This window comes from Macrobrachium rosenbergii, chromosome 22, assembly GCF_040412425.1.
Source record: "Macrobrachium rosenbergii isolate ZJJX-2024 chromosome 22, ASM4041242v1, whole genome shotgun sequence".
NCBI lineage: Eukaryota > Metazoa > Arthropoda > Malacostraca > Decapoda > Palaemonidae > Macrobrachium > Macrobrachium rosenbergii.
This window is the reverse complement of record NC_089762.1, coordinates 31,332,724-31,355,982: the sequence shown is the minus strand read 5'-3', so window position 1 is coordinate 31,355,982 and position 23,259 is coordinate 31,332,724. Positions and strand designations below refer to the sequence as shown.

Genomic DNA, 23,259 nt, shown 5'->3' with positions numbered 1-23,259 from the left:
TAATTTTCATCTTTCATAAGTATCTACTGGTTTCCTTGTGCTTTACATCACATTTATTTTCTGGGATATATTTGCCTATGTTTCACCACTGGCAAATCTCGTAATGGCTGGCTTAAGTGTTTATCCTCATTAGTTTTTAAGAGCGTTGTTGGGGCATCAAAGTACTTTAAAAATTTGGACATCTGTTCACTTTGTATTTTGGGTATCATTCTTATTAGCTTTCCTTTTGGATACCTTGTACTGTACTTCATTAGATTCTGTCAGTCAAAGCTCATGGTTTTCTTTGAACCTTTATTTCTATTTTCATTTTAGAATTTGTGCATCACACTTAAGAAATGTAAATGATGACTTATTTTCTTCTGTTGTATTGTATTTGCTGCATGTTTATTTTATTATTGACGATTATTCTTTTCTACTTACATAATTTTTTTAGTCTTTCTTCATATTTATTCCTTTGGCTGGCATGCATGTACCAAGGAAACTTCTGTGCTGTTTGTTGAGAACCATTAGGCAATACTTCTTCTTCTTCTTCTTCTTCTTCTTCTTCTTCTTCTTCTTCTTCTTCTTCTTCTTCTTCTTCTCTCTCTCTCTCTCTCTCTCTCTCTCTCTCTCTCTCTCTCTCTCTCTCTCTCTCTCTCTCTCTCTCTCTCTCTTGTTTTAGTGATCTATATGCCTTGTAAATGTTTATGACCATTGTTTTAAGGATGTACTTACTGTATATACACACCTATGCTGTGCTAAGGAAATTTTCTTCAAGCAGTAATGATTTTAAATGAAAAATATTATATTGTGTAGATACAAATCATTGCCTTTTTCTTTAGTACTAAAGTAGATTGAGATTTTGCTTAGGGACGCTCTTACACTCTTGAGAGTTAATCCTCACCCTGTCAGCCACTTTCCTTAATGTGAAGGTTCACTGTCATAATAGATTCCTCTGACCCTGGTCACATGGAAGGAGGATGGAGGAAGTATGTCAGTTTAATGTAGTGGTTTGTATTTATACAAATATACCCTTAGGGTGGATAACGTTTAAAGTAGAGAAAAGCTATATGAACTCATCACAACCCGAACTCTGGGTAGTTGTGCAACCTTGATGTGGTTAACAACATGACAGGAACAGTTCTTAATCTTAAATCCACAATTGAGTTGATAGTTGAAGTGATGTAGGAACATAACTACTGTACTGTGTTTGTAACTAATTACAGTATGTACAGTTTTGGTCCTTAGTTAGATATGTTATTAACCTAATTTAGGTTGTGACTTAGCTACTGATGGCTTTGGTTAGGTATGTTATGAAAACTGGAAGGTCAGTCAGAGTTGATATATCTGTCTGTTGTGATTTAACGATAGGATTACATCTAGGATCTAAATATCTACAAAGAATGCTGTAGAAAGAAAGTCTTTAGTAATGTATTTGATAAGTGAAATGATGGGTGGGTGAAATAATGTGAAAAGGATGGGTCATTTAACTACTTTGAAGAAATGGAACTGGCTACTGTAACATTTGCCCTGATTGGCATTCAGAGCAAAGGTAGCCTAAGGTAGAAGTTTGTGCACTCTTAATTCGAGTCAGAAGTTTTCCTCTTGAGAATTAATGATTTTCTGAGTTCAAGTAACAGGAATATTATATTCTGAGAATAGGCAAGAGCTGAAGAATGGACAAAGAAGGCATTGGCATTATGAACTTATGTATTGAATGTGTGAACATAATAGCATGGATATTTCTTCTTAGCCTCAACCTGATATTATATGTAGTGAAAATTTAATCATAAAAATAATAAGTATTTGAGACCCAGCTCATTTTCATGCACAGATTACTGTATTACATTATTAGCTATTTATGGCTTAATTAGTAATGAGAATTTGGTAATCGGTTTTAGTTGCGAGATGACTAATGATAGAATGCGAGAGATCTCAGTTATCATTACTCTCTGTTAAAATTCAATAGTCCAAAAAGTTACTAAAGTAGAAACAAAGAAAAGTTAATTGGACCTCATGTAAAGAAAATATTTCATACATACAATTTCAAGAGAATTCTGTTTGATAGATGTTGCTATAGAATTGTTTAAAGCTTTATTCTTTCTCTCCTCTCCCCACCTCTTGGTCTTTATTCATTAGGTCTTCAGTTCATTTTGAGAACTTTGTTTTCTATCTTGCACCACAATGGAACTCTTTGAATGTTATTTAGTACTTAGAATCATGAGGGTAGTGAAGAAACGCCATAAAAGAACTAGAACTAGAATTAGAATTAGAACTAGAATTAAAGGTATAAAATCACATCTGATTTAAAATGGAATAATTATATGAACTCCGAGCTCTGGCTTAAAGAGTTCATGCCTCTGCTCAAATACAGTGTTACTATAAAAGAAACCCAGTTCATTACTTTACAATAACTTACCCATTGTATCAGAAGTCCCTAGACACCGTATGGAAGAAGCCTTCTTTCTATCTGTCTGAATGTGCATCTGGGTTGAGCCACCGAGATTAGAAGGCTTGTTCTCCTTGTGGACATATTATCAGGTTATGATAAGACTATGTCAATACCACAAACCTTCTTTCTCCATAATGCCAGATTTACAAATTGGCCTTTTTTCAACCCATGCCAGAACACTACTCCTAGGCATAGAAGCACTTGCTAGAGACTTTATCTCTGCTCTCCAGGTCTTCAATAGCATTATCTCCATTGGAAGTAGACGCAATGAAAAATTCTTAAGGTCAAAAGTGGATGTTGGGTACAACCTCTCAACTTCTAGAAGGTCTTACCAGTAGTCTCAGTGATCTGGCCGAGGCTAGGAGTTTGATCACTTCCTTAGGACATGCCTTGGTCTTGAACATCAAGTTGTTAGTTTTCCGTCTTGTCAATGCCATCCTCAGGGAAAGATTCAACCTTGAAGAGCATCTCAGACATGCAGACCTCTTTAAATTCAATTCCTTCAAGACCTTTTAAAACAGGGCCCACCACTTGCTCCTTGTACATCTCGTTTGGGAGATATTTGAGAGAGACAGATCTAGTGACTAGGCCACATGAGGCCCTGGGATGGCTCTGTCCAATCTCAAGTGTTATAATCATTTGATCAATGGAGCAGTGAGGCTATTATAGGTCTACCACATTCCTTTGTACTCAGGGAAGGTGTTTGTATAAATTTCTTGGGACTCTAGCCAGCAGTTCTTGTCTGTCAGTGATATCATGATTACTCTGAAGTCACAATGTTTGCCCTTTTGTATAGTAAGGAGTAGGAGAGCTACCACAGGTCTTTATATACCATCTGAAGGAGGAAGTTAGGATACAGCCACATTTATATCCAGTGGAAGCTGCTCTTTAGGAATTTTGGTCACACTAGCTAGAAACAGTTGATCTGTGGGTAGAAAAAATTCCAAAAGACGGTTACTGACTACCCTGTCTAGGGAAAGGCCTCCATTGATTTCAGAGCTATTCCAGTTTCAGTCTCTTCAAGGCCTCAGGAGGCTAAAGACCCATTATAGACCTCAGCCCTTTCAACAAGTATCCTCAGCAAATGCCTTTTCAGATGAGGTCTCTAGCTTTAGTTCATCATTTCATCCAGAAAGATGACTTTCTATCATCCATCAGCCTGGTCCTCTAGGAAATTCTTCTGGTTCTCATTCCATTCCAGGAAAAGGTTTTGCAGTGTAAGGCTTTTTGCAACCCAACAAGTATTCACTCACCTCCTAGCCCCAGTTGTTATCTAGACCCACAAGCGCAGGAATTCAGATTGTTGGGGTATCATGATGACTGGATGGTAATGGCTTCCTTGGTCTCAGATCTTTTCAAGCTCCTTCGATGCCTTATTAATTTGTCCTGTTATCATTGCCTGGTTATCAGCTGGGACATCAACTTGATTACATCCAAGACACTATTTACCTTGGGATGGATCTCAACATTTCTGTGGTATTAGTCTGTCCAACTGTAGATGGAATCCAGAGGTTCCACTTTTTTACAGAATGAACTCCCTTATTCCAGCTCCTGTGACTGAAGGCACTGGGACATCTCTCTTTCCTGGAATGGTTATTACCACACAGTCATTTCAACTGAGATCCTATCAACTACAGTTCAGTGCCAAGTTTAATTGCTTCTAAGATGAATATAAACATTGTTTTTTTTAAATGTGGTATCGTGGAGGTTCCTTTCCACCTTTGTGCAATATTATTTAAGGCATTTAACCCATGGGCCCAGAGATTTATATTCTGTTGATCTTGTAGTGGTTGCAGGTCGGGTTGTAGCTAGTTATGAAAAAGGGGTTGAGGTTTTGTCGTGTTCATTACTGTATATTCATCCTCATGGCTCATGCCTCTGTCTACTTAGTGTCTCAATTATATGCCTCTACTTCTTGCTATATGGATAAGTGTACGAATTTTAATTGTAGGGGTGCACTTACAGAGGAGGCCACCTCAAGTGTTACAGCAGGGTTGTATGGAATTTTAGCTACCATTAAGAATATTCCTATAATTGATGAGGATATTTTACCATTTTACCAAAGCCTCTCATTTGAGAGTGGTTCAATTCTCCTATGAAAGATTGGCTCCTATCCCTTGGTTGCAAGTGACTCTTGCTCTCCAGTGATGAGTGTCTCTGTTTTTGGAACAACAAATCACATGGTTCCTGTACAGATGAATAGCTTGGGTCCTCTGCAGAAATATCTCTCAGTTTTCTGAGGCCAATTTGCTCTTAACTGTGCATGTAGTCAGCTTGGACCTTTAGTTTAGAACAGCTCAGGGCTTTTAATGTTGAGCTAAGTTGGACATTAAGTGATGAGTGTCTCAGATGTTCAGTATTCTAAATGTAGTTTGGTTCCCAGTCTGACTGATCAGATTCCTCAGATGGCATAATCATGAATGGCTCTAGTGAGTGAATGGTAGCCTGCTTTTCTTTTGGGTAGTTTATTCATACTCAGTAACTATTGCTGGTACCCCTCGAACATCAGTTAAGATTGGTCAATTTTTTTGGCAGGACTGAATTGAAGAGATTCCAAATGCATGCATTTTTGTAATATTAGGAATCACGGGTATTTCTCTAAAAATATTAGGTGTCAGTTATTTCTGTTTGTGTAGTTATGTTCGTATAATTTTCTGATCAGTACACATCCACTAGTCATTTTACACCTGTTCCATAATTTTCAAGTAATGAGATTGTTTGATCGAATGCTCAGTAAAAATTCAGGTGCTGATTTCTCTCTCTCATGTAGTCATAATGAGCCAACCCTATGTGAGTTAACAAAGGAGACTCCATGGTAATAATAATAGGGATCCATTGTTTTTGTTTTCAGTGCATTGGTATATCAGGTTTTTTTTATTGTTTTCATATTCCAAAGTATTTTTAATGATATTGTGACTTCATCTGTTTATATTTTATGTTATTTATGGATACCTATCCCTTATTCATCAGCAGTTCTTCTTAAGTTTTCCAGTTTGTACCCTAACCCTCTTGCCATACAGGTTCAGTTACCTCATAGCTCTTTTCTCCTGTGTTGTTCACTGTAAAGTTAGATGGGAGTGTTTTTTAAAAGAGAATCTTTATTTGCAATTTAAAAAGGCTTTCATGTGATGCAGCACTTAGGTCATAGAATTTGAAGAAATGAATATAAACATCTTCACCTGGTATACAGCATCTAGCTAGATGACCTGGGTTCATATTTTATTTTATATTTAGATATTAAGTGGGAATACAGAGGTCTGTACTGTAGTTTTTCAAATTTAAAACCCTTGCAAATTATCTTTTATTCATATATTCCTTAACTACTCTCTCAGAAATCATTGACTTCACATGAATAATGTTACTACTCAAGCCACATTCACCTCCTTTTCATACCTGAATAACATGTTTGCCAATTACATAAACATGAAAACAATTAAGGCTAGTGAAACCTTAAAGGGCTATCATAGGATACAGATACTTTTACAGCAATTTCAGAAATTCTGCTTCTGCTTTCAAGCTGACTGCTTGGGTTAGTATTATAGATTCCACAAAAATGTTCAGAAATGTAACCCCCCCTTTTGATTTGCCCCTACCACACATAGGAGTGGGAATGAATAATTCTTCAACTTTCATTGTATAGCAGTACCAAATTACTGTAGTAGTACAGTAAGTTGTGAAATTCTGAAGCTTATGACAATTGTTTCCAGACCAAACTATGCCAAGAAAATACTACTATATTCCATTTTCATTATTTCACACTCTCCAGACAAACTTCAAAATAAAGATCTTGCCTTCAGAGCCACTTTTTCTGTTCCTGTTATGTGACTATTTTGGCTTTATTAAGAGTTAGATTCACTGGAAACTTAAGGTACTGTATATTAAAACAATTTATGGAGAAAGTCAAGCACTTCACAAATAATGCTTTTAGAGTATCAAAAAGAAAGAGAGGAACTTACAGCAAATTTTTTTTTAGAAAATCATGGCATTTGTATCAACTCATTCAACCAGACTGACACAGCTATCATATCACTACCAGATTATGTTCTTTCTCAAGTTTTACTATTGGCACTCTCAATTACCACCAGACTAGAAGCCATGCACTTAATTTTATTCAAATTTTTTATGTGACTTTCAGAACCCACATATTCAAAAGATGCCAAGGCTCCCGAGGAACAGTTAGAACTAAATACTACTTCATGTAATTTTTAGATGTCAACATCCCAAGAATAGTCTCCTTGACAGAACGACATGAAAAAGTGATTTCCTTTTGCTAGTGATAGAAATTGTGTTGTAAACCCCCACTGAAAGATTCTCAATTTTGCTATCTTTTAAAGCTTTGTTTTATTAGGTAAATTTTGGTGTCATTTGTCCGTAGTCTCTGGTATACTAAATAGGTGCTAGTTATCATACAGAGCATTATACAGTTGACATGCTTAGAATAACATGAAATCTTTAGATTCCTATTATATCAAAATACAGTAACTAAAAGTTGAAAGTTTAGCTATACTGACTGGAATTACTGAGCTTAGATATACCACTGTAAGGTTGAAGTGAAAATTTGTACATGAAGGATTTTTATGATTTTCACAAATACTGTATAATTATGTCTTACTGGGTATCAATGGAATTTTCAGTAAATCTTAGAGGAGGGTTAAGGAGAGGTCAAGGTGTTGGCAGAAAGTTACAAGCTGAATGATATGATGAGTAATCAGTATTTTTCTTTGGTTATATTACTCTTTGCTGCATAAATATACCTTTTCTTTATGGAGGAAAAGAATGGGATTCTTAAATTTCCCTAGTACAATAATTGTAATCATTGGATTCTTTTTGAAATGTCAAATAGCCCCATTAGTAATGATAAAAATAGTATATACCTCACATTAGAATCAAATTCATGATTCCTGAGTGACACCCAAGGACGCTCCTAAATGAGCCACAAAGCCCATAAAAGAAGTTGGAATGTACCCCAAGTACTGTACTTGCACAGTACCTAAGGCATTACATGGGCAGGCTGCACACATTGCATACCAGCAAGAACCAATGACTCAAGTTGGGTAAATCCTACTGGTATGCAAGGTGTACAGCCTGCCCAGGTGATTCCTCAAGTATTGTACAAGTACTTAAGCTCCAACTTATTTTAGTATATCAGTATTGACAGTTCTATGTTTGATCCGGATGTAAGGTAGAATTTTATTTGTTGTACCTGTGGGTTTCTTCTTCTTCTTCTTCTTCTTCTTCTTCTTCTTCTTCTTCTTCTTCTTCTTCTTCTTCTTCTTCTTCTTCTTCTTCTTCTTCTTCTTCTTCTTCTTAGCATAATCCCAAATCAGGATTGTTGTTTTAATTTGTTTTGGCAGATTTATGAATGGATGACCTTCCTGACTTCTACCCTCCCTATTTGTCCAGGGGTGGGAAAGATAAAAAACATTAACATTGTCAAGAGTAGCAATGCAAAACTATAAACAGTAAACTCATGGGTAAGTCTATTCACAGAGGCAGTTTCTCTTACACATATTCGCATTTTTAGATAAAACAATTCTGTAAGGCTACACAGACCTCATTCTTCAAAATCATCTGAGTTTTCCTCATCTTCAAATCATTTTCCATTTTTCCTCCTTCCCTTATATTCCTCCGTCCTTATCCAGAAGTCAAGACAAAGGAAACCCCTGAACTTCCATATTATTCAGTGGCCATACTCTTCCTGTTTCATTGTAAACAAAGGATTGAAAATTCCACCAAAGACCAATGACTTTGGTGCTGATCTATCCAAAAATCACCAAAAAATTATCGATCTCATAATTTTCTCATGCGTGATTTTTCATGCAAGAACCAGCGGTGAGACAGCCATGTGGATGCAGGGATGAAAATTACTGTGAAAAGAGTTGCACCATCCACATGTGCATGCCTAAGCTCATGTAATAGGCAGGGCATAGTTTTCTGTGATGAGGTTCAAGGGTTGGCATGAGTGCCAACAAATGCCATGAATTGTTTTATTATTAATTTATTGCTATTACAGTATACACATTTCCACATTAATTCATTATGTTCATTTGTATTTTCAGTACAGTACATTATATAGTATGTAAGAAAATTATCACTATAATTAAGATAAAGATTTTTACTGTCATTAAATCCACCAGCATTGCTAAGTGTAGTCCTTCTGTCAGTGACTAGAATTCTTGTTTCCATCATGTGTGGGTAGATAGTTCTTGTGTTATTTTCATTTATAAATCTCCTGATACTTACTGTTTAATAATGCCAAAAAGTAGTGGCTTAGTATTGGTGAAGTTGGTGGTAGGCATGGTGTTGGAGAAGTTAGTGATATCCATACTCTTGATAAAGTTATTTATATAAAAGCAGCATGAATCTATTTAAGCACAAGGACCTTTTATAAAGATAGTATATATATGTCCTTAATACCTTATTAATTTTTATTGGTTTTGTAGTGTTTCAGTAATTATGGTCACTGCACAGATTTGAAATGATAAAAATTAATTAACATCATCTAATGACTCTTTGTAGTACTGGAATAATTAAATTAATATTACTAATGGACTTTCTTACATAACGAGAGTAATTAGAATATTAATAATGAACTAATGAAGTAATTCTAACTCAATTTTAATTGAACTATGCCTGAGTTAGACAACACACCAATGGACAGAAAGACATCATGCATTCCTTTGAGGTAACCTTTAATATCCAAGGTGGAAAGGCACTGGATATTTTGCATTTAATCAAAAGTTTAGTAAGTAGATATATGTATACAAATTTTTATTCTCAGTTTATTGTATATTTTAGTTTACACTCTCTCTCTCTCTCTCTCTCTCTCTCTCTCTCTCTCTCTCTCTCTCTCTCTCTCTCTCTCTCTCTCTCTCTCTCTCTCTCTCTCTCTCTCTCTCTCTCTCTCTCTCTCTCTCTCTCTCTCTCTCTCTCTCTCTCTCTCTCTCTCTCTCTCTCTCTCTCTCTCTCTCATTTGGTTCTTTCAAAAATGAAGTAAATATTAACAATTGTGTTGGTAAATAAATAAAAAATATATTGTACAGTATTCCATAATGAATTACTAATAAAGTACTGGACAGTAATAGGGGTCTGGGGAACTGCCCATGGTGATAGTAGGATGACTGTTTTACAGGGGTGGGAGGGGATATAGCGTCTGTCTTAATTGATGAAAGACTATTACTCTAGCTTTAAAAAGTATAACCAGGGTGATGAAAAATCATTGGCTCTGTATCATGAACAGTTACTGCTGCAGTGTGGTGGCTGTGGTGGGAGGTTGAAACCAGTATTCTTTGGAAGCTTGAATTTCAAGTCAATGGCCCCTGTGTACTTGTTCCATGTGACTAGGTTTCATCTACTGAAATAATAAATACATAATAATAAAGTGTGTTTGGGGGGGGTGTCATTGGAAAGATAAAGGCTTGTTCCCTGATGTTACTGGTTACCGTACCATCGTATGGAAATTGGCTCAGCTTTCATTAAGAGTAACTGTACACTGGGCTTAAAGTAACAAAACTTCTGCAAAGGCATTTTTCTGCATACGTTTGAAAAGAACAGCATTTATGTTGGCAGATGGCCATTTTTAAAGATGTAAGCTCAGCTCTTATAAAAAAAAGAATGATCTTTCTAGCTTTAAAGTTCCAAAATCTCAGGCAGTTTTTTAAAATACCTTTTTAAAAAGATGGGATTAGGATGAGTGAAGGATTAAAGTGCCAACTCTCAAAATTACTGATTACTTTGGCCCAGCTTTCATTTAAAACAAAAACGTTGTTGTGCCTTTAAAGATAAAGTCTTATGCCTAGTAAAAACTTAGATATGCTTCTGATTTAAAAATGGCCCATTGATGATTCTTGCCCATCACACCTTATATATTTTAATTAAAACACTTCATATAGATGTAAAAATATAATACAGTACAGGCAGTCCCCAGTCATTGGCGGGGTTCCATTCCCTACAGCGTGACGATAACTGAAAATCGGCGATAATAGCATTGATTCCTGGTTATCAGCGCCGATAACCAGTGATCAGCGCCGATAACCGGTTATCAGCACTGATAACCAGGAATTGGTGTCGAAAATCCGGTTATCGTCGTTGCTAGACAAGCGCCGTAAAACTGGATAGCCGATAACCGATGCTGCCGATAACCGGAGACTGCCTGTAATCCTATCCAGCTTAGCAAAATTTATTGTTAATTCTGGATAAGCATAGAACAAAAAGCACAACAGTAAGTTTGGAAAGTGAACCAGCATACCAACTCAAAATACGCAGTGGTAAAAACGAACCACTCAAGAAAATAGATAAAAGTTAAGGTAGTAAGTAAGACCAGCGACTAAACTCTTGGCTCAGTTTTAAAAGTATGAATGGGAGGGGTTATACAAACGAAAAGCACCTTCCCCTTGTTTAATAGAATTATTAAGTAAATTGTCAGCAATAAATAGATAAATACAGTAAACAGAAAACAAGAAAGTATGATTATATAATAAGTTCAATACAATGAACATTAGTTGAATATTTACTACATTCTGGCTTAAGAGTAAAATATACCATATGTGAAATAGAGAAATGTATAATTACTTTGAGGTAATTATGGCAGACTGGAAAACCTGTGAAGGTGTAAAACATTCATATTCTAGACTCTTTCATGCTTCTTGCAGTTACTAATAGATCAGTAAAAAAAAACTGGAACAGATTAACTTTAGAATACTGTACATATAATGTGTGTAAAGCTTGAAAACAGAAGACTCTTGCTGGAAAATAAGCTGAGGAGCAACTCCACAGAGCTGTTGAAGAGCCCTTCCAGCTCAGCAGACTCACAAGTTATTAGATGGTTGATGGTTGAACATCTGAGGGTGCAGGTGGCTCTGTTGTCATGAGAGAGTGCTCATCTTCTTGTGCAAACAAGGCAGTAAGTCATGAGATTACAGACTGCAATATGAAAAAATATATTTCAGGGTTGTTATGGACAAATCTAGATTCTGGAATGTTAATTGGCCTCTTAGGAATAAACTGTTGAATATAGGTATGCATCACAGAAAATAAATTATGTAAGGACAGTGAAATCAAGTAGGTTTAGAAGATGCAGTAATTACAAAGAGCAAAGGGCAGCCATTGAGGTATTTGATTATAAACGCAAAACACAAATCTGAAAGGTAAAAGAATTTAAGACAAAATTTATATGATCTGTGAGAAGCATGGAAGGAGAAGATGAGTAAAGCTGGGTTTGAAATGGAAATAAATAAAAGGAAGTTTTATGTGAAGTAGCAAACAATAATCAGATGATTAAGGGCAGCTCCACTCAGGAAGTAAGGAAGACAGTGGCCAAGGGAGATGGTGTTATGCTCACCATTAGAGATAAATTTTTGTCAAGATGTTTGGCAAATACTGTAGGATAAACCTTTTGCCTTTCAGTTTTTCCTAAACAAATGTGGCCCTTAGGCTGCTCTTCCTCCTACCTACTGCCATTGTGCCCATCTCCTGATGCCACCAATTTCCTTGTAACTTTTTTTAACCGGACTCCAGCTGGCACAAGAGAACTTTTCCCTTATGTCAAGACCAAAGGTTTGTTAGTTATGAAAAATACAAATTTATTTAAAATTTGTCATTTTATAACATTTTCATATACAGTAGTCTAGTAAGCTCCTGGATGACTGACTCTCCTGCTTCTTTTATAATGTACTGGATATTCTGATTTCACTCCTTCCAATATTTCTTTGTCCACATTAGCTGCCTGTGCTATACTATACATTTCATCTTAACATTTAAGCCTTTATTGGGAAAACCTGATGTAAAAATATTAATGATGATGAAATTAAGCATACCTAAGAAATTAGAAGTATAATCTTAAATATAAATACAGTATGTCACCGACTTACGTTGGATTTGATCTTGTGGAGCTTTTTCAGCGCCATTAACAGCATTTTACAACACCATAACTTGATGTTACATCATGTTATGGTGCTAATGGCAAGAATAGGCATGAAGTTAACGGCGCTTACAGCGCTGCACCTTGATGCAACATCAAATTAGGGCGCCTAAAGTGCCAGTAACAGCAAAACACCGACTTCAGGCAGAAATCAACTTACAGCGTGACACTGGAACGGATCCCCCTCTGTAAGTTGAGGACCTTAAAATTAAATTTAGTAAGTGAAAACTTGATGATGATCCTCAGTCAGTTGAATTACCAACTGAAGAGCTCAGGCATCGATCACTTCTGTCCTAAATTACCATAGCTATTCAGCCTTAGTAAGAAATACCAAGAGCATGCAGAGACCACAAAACTCTGCCAAGGCTGCGCAATCCGCCCTCCAAAATTGTCAATTCTTCCAAAAGTTAGTATGCTGTCTCCAAAATTTAGGTATATGTACTGTATTTGTTGCCAGTCTTGTGGCACACTTCTGATATAATTTTGAGAAAAAGCCAAATTTAACATTTGCATAAACTTTTGAGCACAGAGACAGCTGAACAAATGAGCAGACAAATAAAAAATATTACCTCCTTCCTGTTTCATTGACAGAGGTAAAAAGTGAAGATTTTTGTGCCATAGATACAAATTTAGTACTTTTCAAGTGTCCTCCTCCCTAATTGTTCTTGATAGCGTAAGTCTCTGGTCATAAGATAGAACGAAGATGTGAGGCATAATGCAAGAATTAAGAGGTCCTTAAAGTGAAAACATCTGTTTTTTAACTACACTGTCACATGTTTAGCTGTTGATTCAGAACTATTAGCCTTCCCAACAAAACATTAGGGCTTTAGTAAAAGTGTTAGGTTTGTATCTTTGAAATTATGTAGAAGATCTTTGATTCATATTAGGCACATTTCTCATTTAAATTACTGAATAAGTATTTTAATCAAACCAAGAGGAAAACATTATTTTAACTATTCAAGATTTTACAAATGAGGAAAACTGAAGTCTAGACATTTTCTTTGGAATACTGGAAACTCAAGTGAATAGAATTACAGGTACTAGAAATTTTTCATCTTTATGCTGGTTACAGTATAGTTTTCTAAAATGACTTTCATTATTATATCTCAATTCAAAACAGAGCAGTTCTTTAAGATAAGTGCAACACTGTAGTGATATTACTATATTCTTACAGTATCTCATGGATTTATTGACTATATACTAAAAGAAAGGTAAACTATCTGTAATTGATTAAAAGTAGAGTACAGTGAACCCCCCGTATTCGCGGGGGATGCATCCCACACCCCCCGCGAATAGGTCAAATCCACGAATGCTTAAAACCCCTCTAAAAACACTTAGAACTGCCCATTTTGATAGCTTAAGCCAAGAAAAACCCTGTAAAAATGCTTATACCTGAGTATTTTAATAGCTTTATCACAAAAAGTGCATTTACTCATGAAAATGATATGAAAATACAGTAATTAGTGAATATTTCTCAGTGAAAAATACCGCGAATGGGCGAATTTTCCACGAATGATGGCTAGATATGTTCCACAGAGAAACGCGCGAGTCCGCGAACCCTGATAATGCGAATACGGGGGGTTTACTGTAAATAAATTGATAATCAAGGTGTACAAAATGGATTAGTGATTAGTTTTTTGTATAGAAGTAATTTCATTTTACTGTAACAGGCTATTTAAGTTAGCACATTCCTGGGCTTTACTGTAATTAGGAAAGCTGATGACTATGAATCCTGGTTTTTAAAAATTTCCCTTTAGATAGCGGATAAATTCATATTTCATAGTCTTTCTGTTGATCCTGCTGGCATTCTTATGATAATTTGTAAAGGAAAAGAGTCCAATATTATTTAAAGGCAGAAGGAAGATTTGAAGCTAAGAGATAAGAGACAAGAGTAAATATGTACTATGCACATTATTTACATTGAATTTATGAACAATAATGGCAAGAGCATCAGGAAGGAAATAATAAAGTAAAATATAAAAGGGCAAAAATTATGGAGAAACATATTTTTACACATTGCAAAGACCACTTATCGGTGATTATGAATCATATTTTCCTGTTCCAAGATATGGTGATACAGTAGAAGAATAGGTAAATAGGGACTAAGCAATATATTGGACTCACCTATGGCATTGTATGACATGTATGTGTCAGTTCTTTGACAAATAATGGGAAATTTTGCTGATGAAGGCCTCTTTTCCATGAATTCTGGCAAAATATTATCAGGTTTCCTTTTTTCTTTTTTGATGTAGCTAAATATTTTAATAACAGTAGAATTTCATGGCAAAGAAACAAACTATGTCATTACTGCTTATAAGTTTGTGACCCCTAAGTAGTAAGGTGAATGTACATCCAATTAAGATACCATTTCTCTTGTTTTGTAGTTTAACCTGTTATATTGCAGGAAATCTTATAGTTTTTACTCCTATCTTGTTTTGCCTGTTTTTCTCTCTTGTTCCATGCTGTGAAGTGGTATTACAAAAACTAGTTCTGCACACCGAAGTGATGCTAGTATATAAACTTAGCAAACAATTACAATGGCTCAAGCCTGATGTTTTAAGGATAAATTGGATTATAAAGACAATTGTAAAAACGGATGAAAGATAGAAACAAGTAGAATGAGTGGAGTAGAAGAAAGTGTAGTTATTCATATTGCAGTATTCCACTACGGTTTTTGTAGAGCAGTGCAAAATCTTTTTGACAGTGATTGCTACAAGGAAGTTTTTAATTTCTCACTCCAAGAAATTATTTTGATAATTTTTGATGCCAGTATTTTCCTTTGTTGTTATGTATTGCTTGTATTGTTGATGTAAGCATCACTTTTGTTCCACTTTTCATTCAAAAGTCACCTTCAACTTTTTTTGTTTTGCAGTTTTATTGTCCTTACTTGTGAAGTTGTCATCAATACTTGAGCAAATGCTAATGTAGCACAGTTTGTATTTTCACTTTGCCATGTCATGTAAATTTCTTTTTTGAAAACAATTTTATTACAATATTTGTCAAGGCTCTTTTTTTTTTATTTTCTGTTTTATTTGTATGTATTTTTTGCTTAACTGCAACTCCCAAAGCTTTCTATCAAAGTATTGTATGACTGGAAATATGTGCATTTTGTATCAGATAAGGAAAATTTGTGTACTGTATTGTGTTTATTTTATTAGCTCTTTCTGAATAAATTTTCCTGCTATTGGCTTTGCTCATATATAGACGGCATTCATTCATTTTAGCTCTTTATGTAAAAAAATAGTCTACATGTTTGTAATCTCTGCTTTTGAGAAGGTGATCTTTTATGTTCTTACAGTGATGATACCTTTGTTTCTTAATATGTTGCAGTGAGAGCTTAGTATTGTATTTTAGGCAGCTGTAGTATGTAATTATTGTTATTATTACCATTATCATTATTATTATTTATATATAAAGTAGTGCATTACAAGAGTTCCAAAGAAGTTTCCATTACGTAAAGCTGGTCTCATTTCAGTTCATTGAAAACCTTGAGTTAATCTCTGCCATCTTTTTTCTACAGTTTTCTAAAGGAGCTCAGGTTGCAAGAGGATCATCTTTACTGTATGACGTAAGTCATTGCTCATCTCCTACTTGCTCCTCCTTCCTTCTTCGTTGACTTTGGGCTCTTTATCATCATCATCTGTTCTCTCTTTTCTCACTTTCATTAGAATTTTTTTTTTTTTTTTTTTTGTTCTCTTTTGTGTGGGCACCCTGGCTTGGGCTCATTTCAGTTCAATTAGCTGTGCTGCTGCTGCTGCCTCTGCTGCCCTTTCATACATGTCTGTTTTCTTGTTCATGGTTGCTACTAGTATTGAAGTAGTTCTTTAAAGGGAAGGAGGCCTAGAGAAATTGCAGTGATTACTTAATGTTATGTCTTGATCATTCTAATAAGGTATTAGTGTTGGTGTAAATGTATACAGTTTACTGTACATAAGTAGCTAATCATCCCAGTCTTAACATGTTAGATAGTTATAAATTTATAAATTTATATAGTGTATGTCTGTTATGTATGTGTACATAAATTTAAATATTGACCTTTTTGCACACGTATGTATAGCATCTATACATTTTGAAATAGTATATTTTATTGCATTGAATATATGTATGTGTAAACATTTTGATATACATGAATGTATAAACAGTTACGTTTATACATGCATAGTTGTAAATTGTGAGAAATAGAATTATATATATATATATATATATATATATATATATATATATATATATATATATATATATATATATATACACAAATGAAACACAAATAAAAAACTCAATGCTGAAGCCTTGTGCTTATCTCAGTACATGTACATGCTCTCTGCATCCATGAATATTTCATGCCAAGAACAAAGTAAATTCTGTATTTGTACAAATACAGATCATTGCCTTATTTAAGCACTGTAATTTGAAGGGGATGAAAGGATTAGCATCTAACAAGAAGAGGTTTGCTTATGGTGAGAGAGATCCACTTCCTGGGAAGTAAAATTCATAGATTTCTCAATCCCATATTTAGTAAAAAGCTTTACTTGCTAATAAGTTGATTTCCCTCAGTCATTTAATGGTTGTCTCTGTATTTTTTCCTTTTCATGAGGTGTTTATGCCTTTCTTGTGTTTCGTTTTTGTTGCTCTGGAATTCTGTCATATCTGTTTCCCTTCCAGTATTCATTATTGTGGCCATATTTTTTTTCGTTTTGTGGTTTTAAGTTGAGGAGTTCTGATTGTGGGTTGCTTAAGTTGAAAACTGCAGGTAGGCTTAATTATTTGAAAAGTGACATCCTTTTCTTGCTATTCTAATTTCTGGCAGTATCTTGACTACATGAAATTGAAAAATTTGTTTATCTCCTAAAAATATAAACTGTACATCCTGTTTTTTTTTTTTTTTATACTGCAAATGCTGATGATCTAGGCTACTTATACAAGTCACTTTAGTGTCTGGTATTTCAAAAAGTTAATATGACTATGAGACACCCTGATAGATTTTTCTCAGTTTACATGAAATCATTGAAGTAGGGTTATGAATCTTGTGCACAGGTACTTACATTAGTCAGAATCACTAAGTTTTTGTACTGAAAGGCTGCTTTCAAGAAAGAAGGCTAGAAATCCATTCATGATTGGTCTTCCTCTCCTAATTCAGCTACTAGTTCTTGACTACTTCCCACTCCTCTAACAGTGCCTGAAGTTAGATTAAAAGATTTTCTATGCAGAATCTATTTTAACCCCAGTAAGAGGGATATCTTTACATACTAATGTATATCTACCCCTACTCATCCTTAAGCTGCTTTTGCTACTGCCCCTCTCCTCTGTGTTCATTCTTGCACATAAGACTGATAATGATGCTCCATGAAGTATCTTTTGCTTTGTGCCCTACCTAATCTCTCTCTTCTCTTCGCCTTGGCACATGGTTAATTTCTACAGACTTATGTGAACAACAAAAAATCTGAATAAAACATTTTCAGTAAATATTCACTCATTCTAAAAATTCCCTATAAACATATTCATATCTTACAATTATAAAGTTATAAATTAATATCCATGTAAACTGAGCAGAGTTGGTAAAAACTGACTGTAGATTGTGTTTGTTTCACAGCAAACTCATTCTTATAACTAGCCCAAGTGGAGATTGCAGAATTGTCACAGGCACCTTAAGGTAACATCCTGTTTAGAATAGAAAAAGAAAACTTCTTTCAGTTGTAGCACAGCACTTGGGAGACCATCGAGGTACTCTTCAATGACCCCCTATGTTTACCTGAAAAACTGCTGAAGGAAATGAAGTTAGTTTGAAGGATGAAAGACTTTTTTCTTACACTAGAGAACTTTTTCAACAAATGGAAGGAGTGGCAGGAGGATCACCTCTTGGAGTTCTCCTTGCTAAAGTGTACATAGCCACTATAGAAGACAGGAAAATTATCGGCTACCAGAAGCAAAGAACCAATGCCAGATAGGTGGTAGACATCTTTGTATGCCATCATAGCGGTGGAAAAACTAAAGAAGCTCACTGATGCCCTAAAAATTGGCTCAGTTTTCAAATTTACTACAGGAGCCAGTAAGAACAAGACCCTTACTTTTCTTGACATCCTCATTAGGTTAAAAACAATCCAGTACATCATCAGTTTTTACTAAAATTACAAACATTATTCGCTGGCTTAACACAAATGGAAATTCCCAGACTTGTACTTGACGTGCTTCATTGGCACCTATGTCAGACAGGCCTACTGAAGTACCTGGATAGCTGTCCAAACAGTACTGAAATGTGTTAGACAAATGTTGACAAACAGCTGATACCCCCATAAAGGACATGATAAGAAAATGGAGGAATTCGACACTTATACCTAGAACACCAGAAAACAGCAAAGTGTAACTATGTACAGTACTGTATCACATAGCTGATTATAGGACATCCCACAACAAAAAGCAACTGTTCACATAGCTAATTACAGGACAGCCCACAACAAAAAGCAACTGCCTTACAAAGGATCGCCACCTATAAACACTGAAGCACCCTATGAGAGTTTTGCTGAAAATTTTCAGCTGCCTTCTTAATGAGAAACAGAACCACCCCAAGGAATCAAAGACCAGCATGGTTTACAAGAGTGAATGTAGAAAGAGGCTTGCAAGCCCTTCAATATAAACTACGTTGACCACATGATGCCATCATTAGGTCCTTCAAGTTAGTGACAACTACAGGGCCAAACACCATCTCTAATAAGGCCATTTACAAGTGGTTTCTCACTAAGCACATGCAGAACAGGCTTTTGTATAGTCTCTATTGCGATGTGAATTTACATGATAAGAATTGCCCCTAAGTGACTGTGTTGGAGATACTGAAATTATCTACAAACTGTTGGCAGCTGGTGATTGCTGTTGTGGTCAGCATCACAGTGCAACAGCCTGTGTTGAATATTTAAGTGTCCATCACTAGAGTATGTCAGCCCATGTAGAGAGAGTGATTTGTTTGTGCTAGTGTAGAAAAAATAGGACCATCTTGGATGTTTGCAGTGACATCTAAGTAAACCTTAAGTACTTGAACCAGGCATAATATTTTATATGAAATACTGAATTTGTTTATCAAAAAAAGAGATTTTCCCTTTAAAATGATCTTCAGTCTTGGCCAGGAATGATAGGTCTGGAGACAAGAGTAAATGACAGCTGGGTGTATGAGTAGTGAAATGTTGCCCTTGTCTAAGAGAGCCCAGTATGCTAATTTGAGCTCCTGATGCCAAAGCAGTCAAGAAGACTGCCTTTTGCAGCATATGAGTTATAGTTGTTTTGGGCCCAAGAATTTGAGGGGATGACAGGAGTCTTAAGAACCTTATTCAGGGACCAGGTAATGGGAGACTTGCAGGAGTTGACCTTTGCAGTGTAAAAGACTGTAGAATGGAATTAACAATTTCTGTATTAAAATCAATTCCAAAACCTTGAGGCAAGGGTTCCACTAATGCTGCCTTGTACGCTATGATTGTTGAAACAGCAAGGCACTTGACCTCAAAAGATAATAAAATGTAAAACTGCTTCAACAGATTTCAACTGGGCTCTCAGTGTGGGGGTAATCTAACCAGATTTTCTATACAGACTAGTATGTCAGATAGATGAAGTCTGTAGTTTTTGCACTAGGTACCCAGCATTGTCAGGAAACTAATCTTCACAGTAGTCTAGATTTAAAAATTCACATGTGAAGGTCATGGCTCAGAAAGGAGGATACATAGACAAATTCCCCTCCTTCTGTCTGGGATAGGAAAATGAACGGCAATGGATTCTAGTCTCTCGCCTGTTAAAGAAATAAGGAACCAATGACTGTTTGGCTAATTCAGGGCCACTAGACAAGCAGTTATGGTGAAACTAGTACAGGCAGTCCCCGGTTATCGGCGGGGTTCCGTTTCCGAGGGCGTGATGATAACCGAAAATCGCCGCTAACTGAAAATCAGCGATTTTCGAGGGTTATCGGCGCCGAAAAGCGCCGATTTTCAGTTATCGGCGCCTGTTAGGTATGTATCAGCGCCAATACCCAATTATCGGCGTCAATAAGCGGAAATCGGCGATTTTCCGCACCGAAAATTGCCGATTTTCGTCGCTAGACAAGCCCCATAAAACCGGATCGCTGTTAACCGAGCCTGCCGTTAACCGGGGACTGCCTGTAGGTTGTTTAAAGTTTTCAAAATCAGGGACAATGAAGGAAAAAGGTATATCGTCTTCCATTCGTTCCAGTCTTATAGCAACACATCCCTTGCTGTTGCCTGAATGTCCAGGTTCAGAGAACATACACTGGATGGTTCTTGCATGTGGCAAACAGGTCCACTTCTGGATGTGGAAGCAAGTTAGCAATTACTGACTTGAGAGGAGCTCAGCATGAGCCTAACCTCTTGATACAAGACATTGCAGTCATATTGTCTAAGACCATCAAAATGTATGTCCCTTTTGGAGGTTTCATATTTTGAGATATAAAGACAGCAAAAGCCCCAGGAAGCTGATGAGACACTCCATCAAAACAGGTAGCCATCTTCCCCCTTACTGACAATCCTCCCAGTGGCCTCCCCAGCCTGTCAAGGAGGCGTCTGTATGTATTATCACTCGTACGAATGATGGAGTCAGGTCGGCCTATTTGCCAGAGACCCATTCCAGGTCCACGGACAGAGTATCTTCCCAGTCTCAGATGAAGGCGATCGCAATGCCTTTTCTTGATGTGTGAGAGCCAGACTTTGTTTAAATCCTTTGGTCACAATCTCAGGATTAGATCTACCATGGACCCAAAGTGTAACAGGCCCAGACTTTGTTCCAGTTGTCATCTGGAAAAGCTGGGCTGTGCAATTACTTCTCAGATCCTTCCTTATTGTGTTCCAGCCTCAGAAAAGTCTGCTGGATGTAAGGTGGGACTTGTTCCTATTAAGAAACCTTTAGACTGTAATGTGTCGACTACCACTCTCAGCTTTCATCAGCATTCTTCTCTGGTGGCTCCCAAGATTAGCCAATCATCTAGGTAGGCCACCAGTTAAATTCCTTTATTCCTGACCTCCCATAAAATAAATAAGTACAGTATATATAAAAATTTATGCAAACAGTGTGTTTGTTCAAATCTGTTGGGTCAAGGATCACCCTTCATTCAGAGGAATCCTTGGGGAAATGGAAGAATGGTGGCAAGTAAAGCCATCTCTCTCCGTGGCTCCTTTTTAAAAGGGATCTAGTTTCTGGAAATCTACTTTAGAAGAGGGGAAAGGTGAGACCATCTCTACCCTAGCCCATTGAAAATACATTGTGTCCCCAAGGGGAGGACTTCCACTGAATGTTATGCTGTAGAAGACAACCCCAACCATGCAAGTACTACAGTGAACCCCGTATTCGGGGGGGTCCACACACACACACACACACACACACACACACACACACACACACACACACACACACACACACACATCACACACACACACCCCCGCGAATGGGTCAAATCCCCGAATGCTTAAAACCCCTCTAAAACACTTAGAACTGCCCATTTTGATAGCTTAAACACAGAAAAACCCTGTAAAAATGCTTATACCTGAATATTTTAATAGTTTTATCACAAAAAGTGCATTTATTCATGAAAATTATATGAAAATACAGTAATTAGTGAATATTTCTCAGTGAAAAATACCGCAAATTGGCGAATTTTCCACGAATGATGGCTAGATATGTTCCACAGAGAAACCCGCGAATGCGTGAGTCCGCGAACGTTGACAACGCGAATACGGGGGGTTCACTGTATTGGGCTTCACCTCTTCCCTGCCTTGTAATACACAGTCCAGGAGTTGATTTTTATTTTCCCTGGTAGGATGTCTTGTCCTCTTTGAAAGGGGTGTTGATGGTATTGTCCTTTCGTCTGTTGTTGGGTGGGTCCTTTAGTAGTGACTGGAGGCTCGTAGGACTCTGATTCACACCAAGATTTCTTAGGCTAAGGAAGTGGAAACTCTCAAGAGTAATGTTTCCCAGATTCCCCTTTTTCAAGAACAGTATATATCATGCAGTTCTGTTGTCAGGCTCGTTCAGTGAGTCATGCCACAATAGACTCTTCAAAAAGGGTCCCAACAGATGGGAAGAATTTAATATGGAGGTTACAGTAGTGTTTCCTCTCAAGCCTTTGAGGGTGAACAGTGGCCACACAGACTTGTTAACAACTCTTGAGATTTCAGGACTTTTAGAAACATTTAAGATTACAATGGTATTATTTCAAATTTTCAGGTTTACTTTCATTTCTATATTTTATTTCCTTATATATGTACACTTTTTTTATGGGGTTGTTGATACTATAACTCATGTGAGATTTTTTGTGAAACCTCTGCTTAGCTTGTGTATTGCAAAGGCAGTTTGCTTCACCTGATTGGAGGTAGTTTCAGAAGTTTCTATAAATACTTTCTTTGGTACTTTCCTACTTCAGTGCTGAATTCTTCAGAATCTGTGGTTCGAATAATATAATAATGATTTTCTCATTTTAGATTGTAAATGTTTATCTCTAACAAGAGCTGTAAGTTAGTTAGAGTTGTGGTTTTAGGTCTGCAGCCAGTTGTTTTCGTCACACTGGTATTTTCTTTTAATCTAATAGTAATATTTCAAATAATTATGTATGAAGTATGAGGTGTTAATTAACTCTTGTTTTCTTATGTATGTAGCAAGTTTCTGGATATTTTGGCCTCCCTTGTTAAATTGAGTGCTTAAACTCAAGCCACAGTGCAGTGTTATAACTTACAGTAAATGCCTCTAGCAAAATTTATGTTAATCCTAACTCTCTAGGAGAATTATGCAGCAGCACACCCCTCACTGAACAAATTTTAAGGTTGGACAAATTGAAAAGAAAATTTCAACACTGGAAAGAAAATAATATGCACTGGTTATACAAAAATTATTATAAATTTTATTCACTCACTTCACCAAGTTGCATGTA

The 23,259-nt window shown here is 36.3% G+C and overlaps 1 protein-coding gene across 50 annotated transcripts in view; it reads left to right on the top strand.

Moving 5' to 3' along the window:
• The window catches only part of l(1)G0196 (inositol hexakisphosphate and diphosphoinositol-pentakisphosphate kinase), a 525,389-nt gene that overhangs the window by 207,087 nt on the left and 295,043 nt on the right, over positions 1-23,259 (top strand). For 28 of the 50 annotated variants that reach the window (XM_067124577.1, XM_067124561.1, XM_067124572.1 and 25 more), the window contains one exon: positions 15,871-15,918. The exons of the other annotated variants lie outside the window; for them this stretch is intronic. In XM_067124577.1, the coding sequence (XP_066980678.1) occupies positions 15,871-15,918 (48 nt within the window). The remainder of the gene's footprint in view (positions 1-15,870; positions 15,919-23,259) is intronic. 50 annotated transcript variants of the gene reach the window in all.